At 38.2% G+C, this 20,273-nt stretch overlaps 4 protein-coding genes across 7 annotated transcripts; 3 read left to right on the top strand and 1 right to left on the bottom strand.

Annotated features, from left to right (window-relative positions):
- The first annotated feature begins 790 nt into the window (after nt 1–790).
- LOC131262084 (ubiA prenyltransferase domain-containing protein 1 homolog) lies at nt 791–3,406 on the top strand. Its single transcript, XM_058264003.1, has 3 exons — nt 791–1,459; nt 1,547–1,821; nt 1,897–3,406. The coding sequence occupies exons 1-3, from the start codon at nt 1,330–1,332 to the stop codon at nt 2,527–2,529; spliced, it is 1,038 nt and encodes a 345-aa protein (XP_058119986.1). The 5' UTR covers nt 791–1,329; the 3' UTR covers nt 2,530–3,406.
- A 1,506-nt stretch (nt 3,407–4,912) lies between these two features.
- On the top strand, nt 4,913–13,587 carry LOC131263052 (MKRN2 opposite strand protein). 3 transcript variants are annotated; one of them, XM_058265184.1, is made up of 6 exons: nt 4,913–5,170; nt 5,366–5,553; nt 12,508–12,639; nt 12,704–12,781; nt 12,846–13,160; nt 13,231–13,587. In XM_058265184.1, exons 3-6 carry the CDS (start codon nt 12,512–12,514, stop codon nt 13,334–13,336), a joined length of 627 nt encoding a protein of 208 aa, XP_058121167.1. In that variant the 5' UTR covers nt 4,913–5,170; nt 5,366–5,553; nt 12,508–12,511; the 3' UTR covers nt 13,337–13,587. The 3 variants fall into 3 exon arrangements, with proteins under 3 accessions (XP_058121167.1, XP_058121168.1, XP_058121169.1); XM_058265185.1 differs by lacking the exon at nt 5,366–5,553; XM_058265186.1 differs by lacking the exons at nt 4,913–5,170; nt 5,366–5,553 and adding an exon at nt 10,626–10,792.
- LOC131267264 (protein eyes shut) lies at nt 5,391–11,548 on the bottom strand. Its single transcript, XM_058270094.1, has 7 exons — nt 11,382–11,548; nt 10,651–10,799; nt 8,683–10,582; nt 8,343–8,618; nt 7,742–8,265; nt 5,617–7,683; nt 5,391–5,545 (listed from the first exon to the last, which is right to left on the bottom strand). Exons 1-7 carry the CDS (start codon nt 11,546–11,548, stop codon nt 5,391–5,393), a joined length of 5,238 nt encoding a protein of 1,745 aa, XP_058126077.1.
- A 1,182-nt stretch (nt 13,588–14,769) lies between the features above and the next one.
- On the top strand, nt 14,770–20,062 carry LOC131266885 (ras-related protein Rab-5B). Of its 2 annotated transcripts, none has more exons than XM_058269564.1 (5): nt 14,770–14,877; nt 17,763–18,153; nt 18,225–18,345; nt 18,414–18,582; nt 19,834–20,062. In XM_058269564.1, the coding sequence occupies exons 2-5, from the start codon at nt 17,900–17,902 to the stop codon at nt 20,019–20,021; spliced, it is 732 nt and encodes a 243-aa protein (XP_058125547.1). In that variant the 5' UTR covers nt 14,770–14,877; nt 17,763–17,899; the 3' UTR covers nt 20,022–20,062. The 2 variants fall into 2 exon arrangements, with proteins under 2 accessions (XP_058125547.1, XP_058125548.1); XM_058269565.1 differs by lacking the exon at nt 14,770–14,877 and adding an exon at nt 19,275–19,388.
- Nucleotides 20,063–20,273: the final 211 nt, after the last annotated feature.

The following is a 20,273-nucleotide window of genomic DNA, read 5'->3' as shown; positions in this document are numbered from 1 at the left end:
ATGTCGCGCGAATCGCGGTAGTTTTTTTTTGCATGGAGTTCAGCGCCTGTCAGGCGACGTCGCGTTACGCGACGGTGCAGTCTGGAAAGCGTGTGACAGATTCTAAAGATCCATGGGATCTCATTTGACGGATTCTAAAGATTTGATTCGATTCTGACTTAATCCTAAACTGTTTGAATCGACTCACAATGATTTGAGTCGAATAAGTCACATTACGAGTCGATCTAGAGACAATTACATTAATGTAATTGATTTAAGTATACTCAAATCGACCGCTGGGTAGAATGTCCAATGGACATAGATTGAGTTTTTTGCGCGATTTGCAAGTTTTGCTGTAGAAAAATTCCTGGAACCTATTTTTTACAAAGAAATACAGTAGAATGTCCATTATCCGAGTTGTTCTACCCAACCAAACCCATATCATCAGGACCAGACTATTTTTACCGAATTTTGAATCGGATTCTGGGGATTCAGATTAGGATAAACAATTTCCAGACCGACATTGATTTGTTTACATGATGATGATGATGATGATGATGATGCTGATGATGATGATGATGATGATGATGATGATAAGTCCCACCACTTAACCCTACATAGGTTTGAGAGGACCCCCCCCTGTACCTTTCTATTGCTGTAATTTTAATCAAGTCGCAAACAAATCAAATCTGAATCGAGTCCTATTCGAATCAAATCTTTGAAATCCGTCTAGGGATTGAATCTTCGAATCTTCCGAATACTGATTCTGCCAACACTAGTTTGCACCTTTCCTACCACGGATGACGTGACAAGTGAGAGCTTGCAGCTGCAAGAAGCAGGCAATCAGCGGCATCGTTTTCTAAACGCAGAAAACGGGATACGTCGATTGTTATTCTCAATCTGGATAACATTCAAAACGAATATTAGTGCGCAAGTTATCAAATGCGAAAGATATCGATGATGATTTGAACTGGGAAACCATCGAACAACAAATCGAAACATAGTGTCGTAGCACCTTTGCTACAAATAACAAAACGAACAGAATCTTGAAAACTTACAATAAAAATAGTGTTCGATAATCTAAACCCGATAATCTGTTCTTCCTGTGCAAGCGATGCGTTGCTTATCGAAAGCGATTGTTTTAGGAACAAATTAGAGCGTGAAAAACATTTGCTATGCTGTAGAATGACGATATGCATGTGCAAACCATTATAGCAAGAAGCAAAACAGGAGCCGGTTATAATTAGACATAACAGTTTTTGCGCACCAAAACGCATTTTCGCGGTGTAGAATACATCAACGAGTGAACTGCGGTTGTTCAATCATTATAGGGGGAAAACATATCAAAAGATGGCACAAATTGATTTAAATGGAAGCAAATCGACACTAAATCAACCAGCAGCACTAGGGTCAACCACTTTCCTCAATGAGAGGTCCAAACATGATTGGAGGGAACCGGTAGAGCGGCAACGTAACGAAGGTAGGTTTGAAGGATTGTTAATGAAGCTACCTTCCTCTTATGTTCTATATAATAAAAAACATATTTTTACATATTTTTTTGTTGCAGCTCCCTTGATGAAGATTAAAACGTATTTATCCGCACTTCGACCTTGGTCTTTATCGGCCAGTCTAGTACCCACGTTGCTGGGAACGACTCTCGCAGTACGTGTCCAAGGGTTCCAGGAGTTTAATTTTTTGACTTTCATCTGCACCGTCCTGACCGCTGTATCAGTGCATTGCGCCGGAAATGTAGTGAATACGTACTATGATTTTGTCAAAGGTATCGACGATCGCAAATCAGACGATAGAACATTAGTTGACCATATTCTCAGTAAGGATGAGGTAGAGACGAAAATGCGATGGCACTGAATAAGTTATTAATGAACTTGCTACTAATTTTTTATTTTTATTCCTTAGGTGGTTACTCTGGGGGTCCTATTGTACGGTGCTGGCTGTGCCGGCTTCGCATTGTTGTTGTATCTTTCACCAGCTAAATTGGAACATTTGGCACTGGTATACTTTGGTGGAATGTCATCTAGTTTCCTGTACACTGGAGGAATTGGTTTAAAGTACATAGCGCTCGGTGATGTGCTGATATTGGTCATCTTTGGTCCTATTTCGGTGTTATTTTCATACATGGCACAAACTGGTTACATAGAATGGGCTACGATTTTCTACGCAATTCCACTTGCACTCAACACGGAAGCAATCCTGCACAGCAATAACACACGAGACGCCGAATCGGACAAAAAGGTTGGCATCGTAACTCTGGCAATCCTGATCGGAAAAACCTGCTCGCATGTTCTATACGCCCTGCTGCTATTCACGCCGTATGTGATTTTCGTGGTACTTAGTATGAAATACTCAGGTCTATTCTTGTTGCCTATGGTAACCCTTAAACAGGCTTTTGACATAGAACGTCAGTTTCGCAATGAAAGCACACTGCAAAAGGTACCACGTGAAACAGCGAAACTTAACTTGTTTTTTGGTATTCTTTATGTGGTGGCTTGCTTTTTAGCCCCGCAATTGCCTTTCATTACGCGCAATTAAGAAGCGTTTCACTATTAATCGATCTTCCAATATCAATGGAGATACCTAGCTTATGCCTAGTTAATGTTTTCTCAACCCCCTGTTAGTAATTCTGTGTATTTGTGCTCTTGCTACTGGCTAGAGTGTCATCTTTATAGCTAGTATGTTTAATATTAGTTGCTATTTATTCTTTAAAAACGCAAAATATGCTATCAATTGAAAAGGAAAAACATATTGAGAAATACTTTGTACTTGTTAACGTGAGGCATTCGTAATACATACCACGCTTACTTGGAGTAATGAAGTGACTATGCTTTATATAATAGTTTGCTCATACAGAAATATGCATTCAAACAGTCAGGTTATGCCTTTCTTAGTATTTCACATGTTAAATAGCAATATTCAGTTTAATTTGGTTTTGTTTATACTCATTATAAATTTCTCCAACACGTTTTAGTTAGACTTTGTAGTGTTGCTGAACGATATACTTGACGCATAACCCGATATCAAACTACCCCCTTCAAAAGAATTCTCTTTTAGCCGCATGTGTGTGTTCAAGTCTTTTTTAATTAAACAATTATTCCATCTTTAAGACCGATACTTAATTAAATTGATAGAGAGAGATATATTTGGTCAACTTATATGACGAGTGTGTTTTACCGGTATCAAAAGAATCATTAAGTAATTGAACATTTCGAGAGATTTGACCAGAGATAAGATTCGGATTCTAAAATTTAAAGGTGAATTTTTTTTTATAATATTGTCGATCCCATCGTATGTGAGAATGTAAGTCTAGTTCTAACAATCTCAGAATAGCTCTGGTATCAACGAAATAAATAGAGCATAGTAATATAAGCAAGACAATAATAAGCCATTTGAAGGAATATAAAACAATAGAGCTCGAATCTTATGATTTGATTAATGCTGTATTGCAAATTTAATTAATGCAAGTGAATTTCGGCGTAACAAGTGAAATTATGCAAAGAAAAAGTCTATAATAATGTTTTTACTATATGTACCAAAAATGGGGAACATATGTTATCATTTAGTGTCACTGTTATCGTTGAACTGGTAAATATAGTGGAAGAAGTAGAAGTAAGAAAGTAAAGCAAGGGATTTTTTCAGCTCTTCATTATTCGTTTGCAAATAATGTCCATTTCTTATAAGCTCTAATAATAATATTGGATCGATGGACCGTTTCCCAAATATAATGTGGCAATTCTTTAACATTGTGATAATTTTCCATGTACAGCTTTTCTTCGGTGTTCTGGTACATATAGTGAGAGTATGAAATGAATTAACCTTCACCTGTTCAACCAAAGTTACCTACGTTAACGTTCAACCGGGCTACCTGGGTAGCCCATACATTTTGTAAGAAGATTCCGTTTTTTGTATCGATCGATTTGAAATGTTCGGTGAAAATACTTGAGTTTTTCTAAATATTGTATAATTTTTATAATTTAAAAAAATCATTGAGTATATTATTTTGAGGTTCCAAAAAATTTCACCCTATACATCTCCAACCCAAAGCTGTGTTGAAGTGCAACAGACCCTACAGTTGAAAGACGAAGTGATTGAAAGTCTATTAATTTTATTAGGGGTTTTTTTTGGAATTAATATTCCTAGCCATTCTAAAAGTTTCATGTCGATACGACAATCCTATCAAAAGTTATTTTAAAATAAGCCTCCAAAAACGACCCGGGTAGGAATATATATTTGAATGTTTAGAGACGAATGACCGAATAGGTCAAAGTCTCTAAAATTAAAAAAAAAATATTTGAACGTTTTCAGGTGAACGATTGACCTTATAGGATTTACCATAAAGGTGAGTAACTCCGACGGAATCGAAATGAAACAGCTCCCCCGTGAGTACAATCGTGATCGTCCTGGGGACTACTCGCAGCATCGAGATCGCCTTTGAATCATTTCAATAATTGATTGCCTAATTGTTACACGCTTTCTAGCGTTACATGCAAAAAAAACCTAGCGCGATTCGCGCGACATCGCGCAAGGTTTTTTTATATGGAGTTCTGCTCCTGTCAGGCGACGTCGCGCTGTAGTGTTGACCCCGAGTATGGATTTCAGCGCCTGTCAGGCGACGTCGCGATGTACTGTGGACCCCGAGTTACTTTAACAAATGATATGAGAAATCGGCAAGTTAGATAAGCATGCATGATACGACGGATTGGGACTCGAATTCGTAGATCCGGATCTCAGAATGGATTTGAATCGAAAGACTCGAATCCCTGCAGGGATTCAATTTTCCCACCGCTAGTCCAAACCGACGCGAACACAATACCGCTGTTTGACAAATGAGTTGAATAGAGTGTAAAAAGAAAAACATTCGAATAAATAATAACCAAAAACATTCCTCATCTATGTTGATAGTGTGTAATGATATTTACTCAATCGTTCTTAAGAATGATTATCCAATCATTCTAGTTTGTGCACTTTCGTTTGCATTATAGACCGCAATACTGATGTCATTTGTCGCATCTGTGTATAAAGGATTCTTAAAAGTTTTATTGAACTACCTAGTAAAAGGAATTTTCTAAGTTACATACCAATTCCATGCTTATCAAAAGTATATCAATCTGTGCGAATCGCGATCTAAAACGGTGTGATGGTCTGATATACAAATTGGTATAGGATTTCAGAGAAAGTAAGATATTTGTTGTTTCGTATTCGTGTCAAAATGCGAATAATTTGGTGTTGGAGTTGTTAAAGTTATGTGAATGTTATTTTTATTCTACATTTTCTATACAGCTTTAGCAACAATGTTGCTTCAGGCAGTTTTTGTTCAAGCACTTTAGTTACCTCTTGGATTACTATGAAATGCTTGTTTTTTTTATTTTAGCTACACGCGTCTTGATCGAGATTTCTTAAACCACACACTCTTTTATATTCGCTCCTTCGAACGAAGTAGCATCTAATTGGTCCATCCGTTTACCCAAGAAGATATGCTGAATGCATCCGCTGAATGATCTGACAAAGTTGCCATGCGTACGATTGTATATGTTTTCATCTGGAAATCCTCCTGCAAAAGTAAGATTGAAATATTAATTTCAGCATATGCTTACATCCTGGTTAATTATTATAATAACTCACCAATATATGTAATTTCATTTGAGTTTATCTGTGTTTCAAATGTGGGCCGTAGATAAGGTGAAATGGTGGTTTGGAGTAATCCGGAAAAAAGTACGATGCCATCGACAGAGAAATTAATTTGATTAGCATTCGTCATTAACATTACGTTATGCCAATCTCCATCGGTCACATATATTCTCCGAACATCATCTAATTTCTTGCTGCCTTCCGCTTTCATGGGTATATTACTAACAATGACAAGAAATCCGTCGCGGATGCCAATGCCAATGTAGCCTCCTGTTATATCCGTGGTCCACAATAAGAGACCGTCTTCCAGGGTGGATATGTTGAAGGAAATTTGTAGTTCTAACCATGGCTTTGCTCCCTCTATGTTGCTTTCATCATTTCGTTTGTCTTTCATTTTTAATTTTTGAGAGGGTATTAGGATGTAGCTTCGATGGTTGAATCCAATCGATGAGTATTTCGACGTTGCTATTTCGCAATAGTGTCCGGTCCAGCCAACACCGCAGCTACAAAGACCATTTTTCATGCATTGTCCATTATTATGGCACTGTACAACCTCACAAGATTCCTGAATGTCACACATGGTACCCTTGGAGTGCTCTGGACATTTGCAATGAGGTTGAAAATGCTCATCCAACCAGCACAAACCTCCATACGCACAAATGTCCCCACCACAAGGCGTTCCATCGCAATCCTCAATATTTCGAGACGCGATGATCGAGCTCTCATTTAGGACCATCCGAGTTCCATTAAGAATAACACCTCTGACACACCCCCTAAAGGGGACGGGATAGCCTGATATTGCATTGTATGGAAGCTTGGAAAGATCGGGCATTCCTCCAAGGTAGACCTCAGAAGTGGGATCCACATACTCGTCCTGAACTGATCCAACAATAGAAGTACCTTTTCCCTCCACCCACAGAGTGAGTCGTTTGCCAAATTTTACCACCCGAATTGTGTGCCATTCACCGATCGCCATGACATGATTGCTTCGCACTACGGAAGTCTGTAATCGACTAGATGATACGCGATATTCGACTACGCCTCCCTGCAGACTAAGGCTGATGAAGCCTTTTTGTTGCGCATTTGAATCAAACGTTCGCAAGAATAGAATAAGTCCCTTTTCGGTTAGTGGACGTAGTTGAAGCTCTATTGATATTTGTCTCATTGTGAGTTGGCGATAGTTTTCTGAGCGCGCTACAAGGGCATGATCTCCGTCTGATTCGCTGATATTTGGTGTACGTAGTACTTTCAGTACATCATTAATTTTGTCCAATTCGTGAATGGATTTGAGCAGTATAGAGTGATTGTGCGGAATTGCATGCGAATGATGAACAATCTTTTCGTAGTGTACCTCATTTTCCTGATAATAGGCACTGGATATTTGGTTTGATGGCCATCGTAGCGCAAGGTATGATCTTCTCCCGGAGAAAGAAACGTCACTTAAGTATTTTAGATTTACTTCACAACGCTTGCCAGTTTTCCCAAATGGACAATCGCATTCAAAACCAGTAATCAACGGAAAACAACTTGAATCTGATCCGACACACTTGTTGATGCTCACGTCACATGGGTTGAGTTTCTGGGAACACAGAATGCCATTCCATTCTTCTTGACAAATGCACGTGAATGTAGATCCGTGCTGCAGGCATGCCCCATTATTCTGGCACGAATACCGATGGCACTCTTTTGTACCGCACTGACCAACGCTTCTTCCTCGCATTCCGCCGATGTGCTGCAGTGGAATGTTCAATGGTCCTGCTATAAGCCGGAAATCAAATAGACATCCTTGAAATCCTGAATGTAATGGTAGGTCGTGTGGTAAACTGGAAAAGTTCACGCGTTCATGCCCACCTATAAATAACTGTGGCATTACATTTAACTTAGTGCTACTGCCGGGAGAATTGCCCGTAATATTCATTTTGCCATCAACTGTAAGCCAAGTGGTTCTTCCATTTCGACCTACTTGTATCATTGTGGGTCGAGTGGGTTGAACTTGTATTGGTCTCCGGGTAAAAATTCTCCGTGGCCCGCTTCCTAAATTCCATGTTACGAGAATGAAACCTAGAATAAAAAAAAAAATTTTACACATTGAATAAAACATTGTCGCAGGTATTATTACCTTGTATAAAACTTATTGCAAAATGTTCACTTTGATCCTGGTGATCGTTCGACTGTCCGATGAATGCGAGAAGAGCAATTTGCGACATGGTTGTTGGTATGATCTTAAAACTGAACTCAAACCGATCTTCGAGAGGAAAAGCTATCGGATATGCTACAAACGAGCTGATGCCTTTTATACTGCCGAAGAAAGAGGGCTGCAGAATGTCCAGATCATGTTCACACAAATGTCCGTGCTTACCGTAAGGACACATGCATAAATAACCAGTTTCCGGAAATGGTACGCATGTGCCACCGAATTGGCATGGATTGTTGTCGCAGATAGATCGTTCGCAAGTTTGCCCCATATAACCAAAAGGACATTTGCAGCTCCATGTTCCTAGTACGTTTTCTCGGGGAGCTATGCCAAGATGTATTTCGGGACCGTAATTATCATCTTCCATGCATACTGCTCCATTACGACAAGGGCTTGATAGGCATGCGAGTGACTTGCATTCATATATTTTGTTTGCGTCTTCGGCATTGCTAAGAAACGAAAATATTATATTAGCAAGTTTTTTTTCTTCTGGTTCTCAGTAATTATTGGTTTCTAACTAACTTACTCAAATACAGCTACCGGTAAATTATTAATTTCAAGATCATAAATACATCCGGTGAATCCATAATAGCGCGATATATTGTGACTCAGAGTATACATTGTTTTAAATGGCCGTCCTCCTAAATGTAGCCAAGTTTGCCTTATCGAAGCTAAAGCATTGGCGTGTCCGTTTTGCAAAATTCTTTTGGAGAGCCAGGTTGGTTGTTCACCACTCATTGCAAGTGTGTCGTTTACGTGCAATGAAGCGTTGCAATGACTGTATCGTTCATTAAAGTTTAATCTAGAAGAAGAAAAAAACTTGAATAATATTACCTGTAATCCTAAGAAGTATGTTTTAAACTTACTGTACTTTAATATTTAACTCGGAACCATTACTAACTATTCCTTCGATTTCACTTAGAAGCATTGTTTGCAAGCCACAGGAAAACTGGAATTGTAGCAATCCATTGCGTAAAAATAACGCAACATAATGGTATCCTTCTTCACTCTCAGCACTTGCCAGCATGATCAACCCCTCGTGTGAAGTAAACTTTGCATTAAATCGCACTGTTATAGCTGCTGCTTGTTCGAAGACAACTGCATTGGATGGAGCAGTGTAAATTGAATTGTTGTTTTTGTAAATAATATGACGAACGAATGAATCTTTTGAAAAAGCTGCATTTAGTATTTTTATGGGTATGTCGCAAAATGCACCGACATACTTAAAAGTGCAGTGACAGCGAACGCCATGTGGACTTGCTGTACAAATACCACCATTTTTACATACACCCAAGTCACACTTTTCTATAGTTTCAGGAGATCGAGTCGTTAACGGCGGTAAAATGGTGCCTGTTGATACTACACTTCCACCGACATTTTCCACAAAATCCGTAGTTGATACAACGGGTGTGCTTGATTCTTGCTGCACGCTTATTCCGGTAGTAAGAATTCCGTAATTCGTTTCTTGATCTTCACCTTGCAAGGAAGGGGAGCTCGGAATTTTGTCAATTGGAGTTTCCGTGAAAAATAAAGTTATGACGGGTACAGTTGTAGTCTCCTTAGGGACACCTTCTGATGTATCTAGCGTATCCGTATATGGAGAGATTGTTATTTCTGAGGGAATGTTAGTCGTATAGCCCAGTGAGCCATCAGTCGAAGTTTGTTTTGCTATAAAGTCTGTAGTTGTTACACCTATTGTTGTGCGGTCTCCATCAATTTCCTGTTCAATGGTAGCCGAGGATGGTGGGATGGTAGAAATATTTTGATTTTGTTTGTCGACATTTGACTTCGGAATGTAAGTGGTTATTTCTCCGGATGTTGTACTGTAATACGGAAAACTGCCAGTTGCACTGTCGTCAATGAAAGTTGTTATGTGCGGAGTTTCAGGAGTTGTGGAGAGAATATCGCCATTATATGTTTTTTTTTGTGTTACGATAGAATTATCATTTGCCGTTTGCAAATGCGAGTCAGTGTAATCAACCGCATGTGTAACTGATGGCGAAACAGAAATGTTGTCGGATGATGGGTATATATCATTTTCCCCCGGAGTAGTTTCCATTGAAGAAAAAAACATTTCGATTGTCGCCGACGAAGATGTAGTTTCAACAAACGGTAATGTGAAATTACAATCCATGGTTACTTTGCCTCCTTCTTCTTCCAGTATGAGACACTCGCAGCTTTCTCCAGAAAAATTTGGGGCACATGTGCAGTAATACTCATCTACTCCGTCGATACAAGTTCCGCCATTGCCGCACCGTTCTACTTCCAGCTGGCATTCGTCGTATTGTAACTCACATCGTTCGCCGTGGTAATCTGGCACGCAGTAACACGTTGGAGACTCCTCTTCTATTAGACATAAAGCCTGATTCGCACAGGGAGAATCTGTACAGAGCATAATTTCTTCTTCACAATTCGCTCCGCTAAATCCCATAGAGCAAGCACAGACGTATGAAGCAAATTTATCTATACAAATTGCTCCATTCTGGCATGGTGCCGATGCACATTCATTGATTTCTGAATCGCAGTACTGCCCTTCATACCCTTCGGTGCAACGACAGGAGTACTCCAAGCCAGGCCCCTCAATGCAACTAGCTCCATTGTGGCAACGGTTCCCTGCATTGCAAACTGCAACGTCTATTTCGCAGAAATCACCTTCAAAACCATGAGCACAGCTACAGTAGAACGCGTTTTCCTTGTCATGGCATAAACCTCCATTTTGGCATGGGTTTGATTGGCATTCGTTGAAATTTTCTTCACAGTGCAATCCTTTAATAGAGAGGAGCAAAACAGTATGTTAGACAAATGAAAAGCTTCATCTGTAATTTTTCAACTACCTAAAAAACCATCCGGGCAGCTACAGTTGTACGATGCTACTCCGTCTATACATGTGCCACCATTTAGGCATGGGCTAGACCAACACTCGTCCCAGTTTGTTTGACAATGCACACCTGTATATCCGTCAATGCAATAGCAAGAGTATGTACTGTAGAATAAAACAACATTTATTGCAAACAATAGTGTAGGAACGGCATACCATTATAAAACAAATTGAACAAAAATGCAAATAACATACCAAACACTATATAAATGCCAAAAAATAAGGTTATGATGTGGGACTCCTCAAAATGTATGGTCTTCGCATATCTCCTGGATACGCGACCATTTGCGCCTAACAAACCAGTAATAACAAAAAAAAAAGGAAGACATGAAAATAATCTACGGTTTTCGATGTTATCATTGACACTATTAAGCGTAATAATGTCCAAAACTTCATATCAGCTAAATATTATACACATTGACTTGTAATTGTTGACTAGTTCGACATCTAATTCGCGGTTGATAAAAAGGTGAATTTAATTAAAAGTAGTACGGATACATCAGTATCGATTATACAGCTCGCTGACATGGTATCACATTACCTTTTGAAAAGAAAATTTAAAATTCAACCATTTTTGTTCTAGGTAAAGAATCTCAAAATAAACAAATATTTTTAGTTTTTAGAAGGTGTCGGAAGAAATGCATCCGAGTAATATCGATGTTTGACTATACATTACGCATAAGTTACCTGTTAAGATCATCGATGCAGACACCATAAACACAAGGGTTACTGAGACAGGCTATTCCAGCGTTGGAAAAGTGAACTACAGAAGCGGTAGTTACACAGAACACTAGCTTTACGAAATACCAGCCGCGTCGGGTCCTTTCCGTGGAGCATGAGTCAACTCTTGGCATTTTTAGATTATTCATGAAGAAATTTACTGCTATTGGTAGGAGGATTGATGATGGCTACTCAAACAACCTGTACAATTTGCTAGTCCCGTTTTACTATCCTGTTTTAACAGTGTCACATACACCACAAGATCTATGGCTCTTCCGAAACAAACGTCTTTAACTTAAAAACTTATACGGACGTAAGTCTGACATTACTTTCATAGTATCCACGAATGAAACGAAATTGATCGAATTTAATTCACTTTCTTATGCTCCTCGGCAATTTACGGCAAAACAGTACTATTTACGATCCAAAAGCAACCACTGTATAAGTTAGTTTGGTGTGAATGCTTCAAATCTTACGTTGAATGTATCTATTCAAGAGTTTTATTCGGTATTGCCCTCACCGCTCTTATATATTTGGTTACCTACAAGCAACATATTCTTGTATCGCAACGTGTAACACAGGGACACGAGTTTGGTTGGCATGGTGATGAAATATAACAACCAACTTCAGCTGATTGGAGCTTTTCAACACATCTGGAATATTCATGGTTTTTCTCAATATCCTATAAAGCTTATCCACCGATTAAAAATGTTTGTATTGCATTTTAATGATTCGATTGGAACAAGTAAAAAACAAGTAGACCAAATATATAAACTATGTTTGGTTCGAAGGTAACGTCCAGCGATAAAATAATGTGAAAGTAACTGAGTTAATAAAAACTCAAATTTCTGGAAGACCACGGATTTAGTACTTTCTACATTCACGTCCTGTACAATTCCATTCTACAAATGCTCTATAAGGTTGTGTGGAAATATTTATTTTTTCGAATTCTCCATGTCAAAAATCTAGCATAGGGAAAAACTAGTCCGTAAAATCTATGCTGACGTTAAAAAATAAATATATGTGAGCATTGACTTTGCGACAGCCGCACTTTTCACTAATTATTATCTTTTCGCCCATTTCTATTTCTTAGAACTATGTCTTTCTACCGAGATGTAATATGTTTCAAACATTGTGGGAAATCGATTTTTACTCATGATATAGCAACGACTTGTCCTTTATGCCATACACCATTAGGTAGCAGTTTGACCAGTATTCCATTAATGTAAGTATTTAATAAATAATTTGGGAATGCGCGAGAAGTTTATTAGTTTTCTCCCCTCTTCTAGGCTACCATATCCTTTCGTAAAAGCCTGTCAATACCCTTGTTCAGTGGTTTTACGCCCTTCAGACGGCGATTTTTTGAGGTAACTATGAAAATGTTGCATTTTTCTCTCGAGCTTTATGCTATAAATCTGGCATATCTTGTAGGTTCTTTGTTAATCAGCAAAATTTGCATATTGGATTAACTGCCTCCGATGGATCTATTTTTGAGTACGATCTGAATGGTTTAAAACACACGGCAACGAAAAATAATGGTAATGTCGTTTGGAATCAGTGTATATTAATCGCACAAGTTTCTCTACCGTGGTATGACAAATGGGACAATTTACTGCAACAATTTTTCGAAAGCACCCAATGGAAAAAAGAAGACTATCACGAACAATCGCACAATTGTTATACCTTTATTTTGAGTTTTCTTGAAAAGCTCGAGCATGACGAACTGTCCTGCTTCTGCCTTGATAAGTGAGTTTTTATATGCCTTTAGCATGTTAAGTTTACTCAAATTTTATGTGGTTATATTCTTTCTTTACAGGGTTTCATTCAGCCAAAACTTTATCGTTCCAAAAACACAAAATGCTGCGAAATACATCACTATCCATCGAAAATTGAACTCTTGTAATTATTGGATTGATAAATAAATATATAAATGTAAAAATATCGAATGAATGCAAAGCGCATCTACCTTTTAACGGTGATATTTAAACGTGTTTCAAATACAGTAACTCGGGGTCCACACTACAGCGCGACGTCCCGTCGCGAAACGCGACGTCGCCTGACAGGCGGCCGAACTCCATACAAAAAAAATGTCGCACAAATCGCGCTAGTGTAGAAATAGCGAAAAACGCGACGTCGCGATAGCTCTTGTCAAATGTCAATTCGAAACGAAAACAAACCGACAGCTGGACAAAACGTAAATAAACCGAATCACAAACGCGATCAAAACGAGCAATATTCTTCACGAAACATGGGTTTTTTCGTTGTACTTCTTATTTTTAGGCTTCACAAATGTAATTCAGTTATCAAACTCCGTGTTAATTGATATTTTTACTAAAGTTTTTTCGGGTGCCGAAACGTAAACAAACTGCTCTTCAACAAGTAGGAGATGATGTGGAAATATATACTTCCTACGGCGGGCCAAAATATCGTCGTTGTTTGTTTAAGTTTGTTTTCTCAGTTAATTTCAAATGTGCAAGCGCCAAACTCACTCAGGGTGCATAAAATACGTAGCTAAACAAATATCATGCATTACTACCTCAAAATTCAATAAAAAATTTTAGCCAAGTTTGCGCCCCAATGTGATACATATTTCCACATACTCTCCTACCTCTGTCGCGCTTGGCTTGCGCGATTGTTCTGCCGAAACTGGGCTACTTTTGAAACGGGACGTCGCGCTGCAGTGTGGACCCCGAGTCGCCTGACTCGGGGTCCACACTACAGCGCGACGTCGCCTGACAGGAGCGGAACTCCATATAAAAAAAACCTTGCGCGATCTCTGCACCGTCGCGCGAATCGCGCTAGGTTTTTTTTGCATGGTGTTGTGCGCCTGTCAGGCGACGTCGCGTTACGCGACGGTGCAGTCTGGAAAGCGTGCACAGTTTTATCGTATTGCGCGGCCGTCAAAATTTGCCCCCATACAACAGTCCGCGTCCGCATTTCAACAGTAGTCAAACGCGATTTAGTCATCATGCGCCGCGTACCACCGTTGATACTCGCGTTTCCACCGTTATAGCGTGCCATTGCACAGAAGTCGGGCGCGGTTCCACCCTAAGTGAAAACGGGTGTAATTCAGGTCTTTGCAGTTTAAAACTGCGTTTAACAAATTTCATTCTACCAAAACAAAGCAAAATTGACTTATCAGAACTCAAGCAACAACGCTAAACGCTATTGCGAATTCGCGTATAACGAGTATAGCGTACTGCGGGGACCTACTGTACTTGGTTCGAGTCGGTCATACTGTCGTCACTCACATATTCGTTGGTTTCTCCTAGTTTCTCACGCACACAAATGCAGTAAGAAATGCTTGACAAAGCTCTCATCAGGCTCGCAAAGTCATTTATGCGAGTCAGTAGCCCGTCCCTCTTCTGCTCAATCGTTTCTGACCAGTAGGACTATCGAGTATGACAGTGAAATCAGTCGTCATAATTTTCGTTTTTGGTGCAAGTTACAATCGTGATTAAAGGTGCGTTTCTCTCCTTGGAGTATGTATTTCGTTGAAGTATTTTGTTCTTGCCATATAATTCACTGATGATTGCTATTTGAACATCAAAGTAAGCCAAACGCGATCAGTGTATTGTGTAGTGTTGGAAGGTTCGAGGCTAAAATCTAACACTAGGTTCCGCCTCCCATGAATTGTTTGCCTTAGATAGCGATGTACGTGTGCTTACGTGTCCGTGCTTCTGGAATTTGGAATTAAAATATATGGTTCACCAATTGACGATGGAAGATAGTTGTTTCGAATAATTCTAAGGTTGCTACTTCGTAAAATATGATTCAACCTGTATATGTATCCAGGTTACTGTTAGGAGTGTAGTACGACAGGTATTCCAGACAAAACTGAGCCTCAAAGGCATGCAGTTTCTTAAGCATCAATGAGTGGAAGCTGTTTTGAAATAATTTAATTGCGTTAATTCTGTTACAACCGGTGGAACAAAGAGAAACCGTTTTCGTAGCATTCTGATAATGTTTGCTTCCTTCTACGTCCATCAAAGACGGGTGCGGCAGAACAGCTTTCTGCTGGAATGAAAAATTTTGCTTGAAAAAAGCGATAAACATTCCCAAGAGAGTGTTTCATTGTGTTTGTGTTTCGCCAGAGCTGTGTCATCGAGCATTGCATTGCAGAGTATAGAAAGAAGAACATCGACTAACGGGGGTTTTACAGATCAGAAATATGTTCCGTTTTATTCAACTTCCGTAACACATACGTACTTGTGGGGTCAGATTCGTAAGATAAATTCTACGGCTGAAATGACATGCAAGTAGGATTCCTTTTATTAAATGCATGAACAGTCGTGAGAAAACTAACAGCAACCTGAGAACAAAGTATCGAATCCTCTCAAAGAGAGAAATTGCGAACAAAGAGCAAACCAATCACGAGAGAAAAAGCAATGGTGATGTATAAAGTATGTATTTTAAAGTCAGTTTAATAGGAGATACTCGTTGTTCAGCGTTCAAAATTATTGTTGGAAATTCTCATCAACCCCAGTTTACTGCGTGGTGAGAGTTAGTAATTTATAATTGTAAGTAGTAGTCAGCTACTGATTGTGCAAAATGGGAGATGAATTGAAAGACTGTTGCTCTTATTTATGAACACCAGCGTATATTTGACATCTACTATACGCACACTAATAACCACAGTTGAATTTATGCTTCCAGCAGCATGCAAGATTTTCCCTTTCGGTTAAATCAATTCAAGAGGATGCTAAAATTCAAACGCTAAATTTGTTCCATCATCATCGTGCTTGCGAAAACATGTAAGGCATATTTTAAAGTGCCTTAAATTGTAAACTCTGTTAACATTGGCCATCACTGATATACAAGCAAATGGGCTGGAGAAGTATAAGGTACAAGTTCAGATTACTACGGCAGAGCTATGGTGATTTAAATATAAAGAAAAACAAATCCTGATTATTGATCATTGATTACTCATCATTGAATGAAAGTATTAAGGAGTAAACATAAGAGTAAACAAAAAAATGCCATAAGAAAGCCGGGAATAAGCAACAACAAACCAATGAGGGAGAATGTATGCAATGTAATAACATTTTTTGTTCCTTATTAAATTAAAGACATAAAGTGTTGGAATCTTTTTCTGGATTCTGAGTACATAGTAGCATGTATGTAAGTGGCTCGGCTACTACTTCACTGCACAATGCACGGTCTGTTGCTGACGCTTTAGTTGCTGACGTAAAACCTTCTATTGTAGTAAAACTTAGTTTAGTCGACGACCATTGGTTACGTATTACAATTAGAAATATGCGGAGTACAACGATGCTATAACTATGCAAGTGTGCGTTTATCAGTGATTCTATTCGCCATACGCTGTGAAATTAGTGCAAAAAGTAAATAATATGGAGTGCAAAGTTTATACTAATTACAATAATTACTTCGTAAGCAGTGCTAATGCTTTCAAACAATAACTAGCGTTTCGGTATTGTTCCAATCAAAGAAAGAGTCAAGAACAGATTGTGATTAGTGAATTTGGGTGGTTGATGAATTGAATAAGAAATACGTTATGAGGTTGATTTTGCATTTTGGATTGGGGTTCTAGTAGTGGGTGTCCCACAACTCATTCATTTTTGGGTAGTTGACACATTATCATTTAATACAAACAGGCAATAGCTCCCCGATTTTCTGTACGTGGTACTGCGTAATAAGAGATAGTTCACTGTGTAACAAAGAGTCGCGTTATTTATGGTAAGGCTTTGTTGAAAATGAAAAGTGTGGAATTTATTGTGGTTTAAAAAAAATACATGGATTTTCTACCATTCCTATAGAAAAAGAATGGACGATTTTGTTGAACAATTGAAAATGAGCAAAGCAGTTGGGTACAGTGAGCGTAAATCTGATTAGTACACATAATAAATCAAAAGAGAGCGGTAGGCGTTTTTGGTGCTTGTGGAAGCTTATCGAAGTAGTCCATATTACCAGAAAAACTAAAAGTAATCGTTGATTAGTGCTATCAAATATATTTATAAAATCATTTTTTTAAATATGTGCTTAATATACGATGTTAGCGGTGTAATGTTAATGAGGCCTAACGGTTCTGCTGTATCAAGATTTTTCGCTGACCTGGACTAGCACTTGATCTCTTCTATTGTTTTGGTATCTTTTATGAAAAATAACATGTAAAACCCGGTCCCAAAAATGTCCTTCATACTCTACACTCTGAATCATTCATTGTTGTATAATCATGATATGACTCATCGTTTTGTGAAATTATACGACATATCAGCTTTGCATATGCTTTACTACGAATAATATGTGTTGTATTTTTTAAACTATCACTTAATTGGATTAGCGTAGAATAACTTTTATTCTGATATTGATTTTTACTATTTTTTTCAGCTGAAATTCTTAGAGTAAAGTCATCCAACGCTACAAAAAAAACCGCCCACGCACGATTTGGAACAAATACAGTTTTGTCAGTATCAACGAAAAACAGTGGCAGTCGAAAAACAGTTCCAATCGTTGAATTTGAATAGATGGCATCCAGTCCGAGAGCCGGCGGGGCAGCCCAGCGCCCAAATGGTGCCACACAGAACAAAATCTGCCAGTTCAAGCTCGTTCTGTTGGGTGAATCAGCAGTGGGTAAATCGTCCCTTGTGTTACGCTTTGTCAAAGGACAGTTTCACGAGTATCAGGAAAGCACTATCGGTGCTGCTTTTCTAACACAAACTTTGTGCATTGATGACACGACAGTAAAGTTTGAAATTTGGGATACTGCCGGACAAGAAAGGTACGGAGTAACAAAAATAATAATGTTGAGTAATGATATGTGTTCTAAAGCTATTAGTTTTGTATTTTCAGATACCATAGTTTGGCCCCAATGTATTACCGTGGCGCCCAAGCAGCGATCGTGGTTTACGATATACAAAACAGTGATAGCTTTGCGCGAGCTAAAACGTGGGTCAAGGAGCTTCAAAGACAGGTAATGTTTCGCTTAAGTTATTTGTTGTGATTTAATTTATCTTATTTTACGTTTTACGTTATTTAAAGGCATCTCCAAACATTGTGATTGCATTAGCCGGGAACAAGGCCGATTTGGCGAATAGTCGCGTGGTAGACTATGAAGAAGCCAAGCAATACGCGGACGACAATGGGCTGCTGTTTATGGAAACTTCGGCAAAGACGGCAGTCAATGTGAACGATATATTTCTTGCAATAGGTGATTATTGATTCATCGCATATCCCTTAAATTTAATAATTATAATAGGATATATTTACCCTTAATTTAGTATAGGATTGTTTACAATGTTTTGAGCTCTTGGGATAATTGTATCCAAAACATTTTTGGTGTGCTACAGCCACAATGTGGTGTGTGTGTGTGTGTGTGTGTGTGTGTGTGTGTGTGTGTGTGTGTGTGTGTGTGTGTGTGTGTGTGTGTGTGTGTGTGTGTGTGTAGCTATTTTTGTATTTGCTTTAAAGTGTCACAATAGCGTGTCTGATGAACCTTTTTATAGGTTTAGGTCACACCTCAGGTTTCGCTTACTATGATGACCTTAACTGGCGTCGCAATATTATTTGTTTTCTACAGAATCTCTCTACGTAAAGTCAAAAAAATAATTTAAACCGTATGGATTCAATTTTAATCTAATTAGCATTCGAAGGTTTAGTAAAAACGGCGACTAACGAAAGAGAAAACAAAGCCACAACAATGATTATATTCGAAGCGGCATTTTAGCTCAAAATTGTAAACAAAAATACATTCAATAACATTGATTTGCAGTCAATTAATTTATTAACATGTTTTTTTGCTTAGTAAATATTGAATATCTAAGGATGATGCTTATGCAGATAAAGTAGATTGGTGATATGTTTAAGTGATGGTGATAATGTTGTTTTTTTTTTCGCCAACAGCTAAAAAGCTACCTAAGAATGAAGGTGCTGGTCCGCAGCAAAATATTAGACCAACGCAAAATGAAACAAACCGACAGACCAGTGGTTGCTGCAGCAAGTGATGTTCTTCATCCGGTACTGTACTTTTTTTTAAAACCCATTATTTCTGCGCAATGTTTTGCTTATTAGGAAAATAATCATTATAATTGACGAAATCAATAATCCAAAACGATTTTATGTCAGTTGGTTTAAACGTGCAATGTCGAAATGTTAATGTTGTGCAATTAAAAATGTTATATGTATGCTAAACCAGGAGGAAAATTGTGGCGTAAATGCTTTTAAAACACAGCTATTTTTAGTGAATTTGATATGTTTTTAAATTAAGCTACTAGATTAACAAATGGTATTATTTTGTGTTAGCGTATTGAGAAAGTTTGTCATTGCACGTATTGTGGTCCTTTTAATTGGCGTTTCGTTTTGTATTATTAAAAGTGTTCAGCCTGTTTTTGTACCGGAACGAATAATTCTGAATGCTAATTAAAAGATTTGGTATTCATAATAAAAATGCTTTATTTTTCAGTGCGCTGTCCGATGGATGGAAGTGAAAGCTTCTGCATGAAATATTGTAAAATGGTAATTAGAGTTATGCTGGGGTTGACGGTCATGAGAAAAAGGAGTATGATAAAGTTGATGATGAAATTGTTAGGAAGTAAGATCGATTCCAAACTAGTAATGGCATACCAGGAAACAGTAATACATTATATTTAAAGGATCAAACCCAACAAATAAACTTGTAGACAAGAAAACTATCTGCATGGAAATCGGTATATATTAACTGCTGCAGGAAAAATGGAGAGTTTCAGCAATGTCGAGAAAACAGAAGGATAAAGGAAGTAAACAATCTGATCACTGAATGATAAACGATTAAGGATACAAAAATCAATGGTGTAATGGTTTTATTTTATTTTGGAATATATTGGTTTTTAAGCAAAGAAATGGTAATATAATCAGACCATGATT

Source organism: Anopheles coustani, chromosome 2 (genome assembly GCF_943734705.1).
Source record: "Anopheles coustani chromosome 2, idAnoCousDA_361_x.2, whole genome shotgun sequence".
NCBI classification, from domain to species: Eukaryota; Metazoa; Arthropoda; class Insecta; order Diptera; family Culicidae; genus Anopheles; species Anopheles coustani.
This window is presented reverse-complemented; position numbering and strand designations above follow the sequence as displayed.

Excerpts from the sequence above, each read along its gene's own strand:
- LOC131262084 (XM_058264003.1), top strand. The coding sequence starts at position 1,330 with ATGGCACAAATTGATTTAAATGGAAGCAAATCGACACTAAATCAACCA. Across the intron at positions 1,460-1,546 it reads AGAGCGGCAACGTAACGAAG|CTCCCTTGATGAAGATTAAA; the intron begins GTAGGTTTGAAG and ends TTTTTGTTGCAG. Across the intron at positions 1,822-1,896 it reads ATATTCTCAGTAAGGATGAG|GTGGTTACTCTGGGGGTCCT; the intron begins GTAGAGACGAAA and ends TTTATTCCTTAG.
- LOC131267264 (XM_058270094.1), bottom strand. The coding sequence starts at position 11,548 with ATGCCAAGAGTTGACTCATGCTCCACGGAAAGGACCCGACGCGGCTGG. Across the intron at positions 10,583-10,650 it reads CTGCCCGGATGGTTTTTTAG|GATTGCACTGTGAAGAAAAT; the intron begins GTAGTTGAAAAA and ends TCTCTATTAAAG. Across the intron at positions 8,619-8,682 it reads GAGTTAAATATTAAAGTACA|ATTAAACTTTAATGAACGAT; the intron begins GTAAGTTTAAAA and ends TTCTTCTTCTAG.
- LOC131263052 (XM_058265185.1), top strand. The coding sequence starts at position 12,512 with ATGTCTTTCTACCGAGATGTAATATGTTTCAAACATTGTGGGAAATCG. Across the intron at positions 12,640-12,703 it reads TTGACCAGTATTCCATTAAT|GCTACCATATCCTTTCGTAA; the intron begins GTAAGTATTTAA and ends CCCCTCTTCTAG. Across the intron at positions 12,782-12,845 it reads TCAGACGGCGATTTTTTGAG|GTTCTTTGTTAATCAGCAAA; the intron begins GTAACTATGAAA and ends CATATCTTGTAG.
- LOC131266885 (XM_058269564.1), top strand. The coding sequence starts at position 17,900 with ATGGCATCCAGTCCGAGAGCCGGCGGGGCAGCCCAGCGCCCAAATGGT. Across the intron at positions 18,154-18,224 it reads GATACTGCCGGACAAGAAAG|ATACCATAGTTTGGCCCCAA; the intron begins GTACGGAGTAAC and ends TTGTATTTTCAG. Across the intron at positions 18,346-18,413 it reads TCAAGGAGCTTCAAAGACAG|GCATCTCCAAACATTGTGAT; the intron begins GTAATGTTTCGC and ends CGTTATTTAAAG.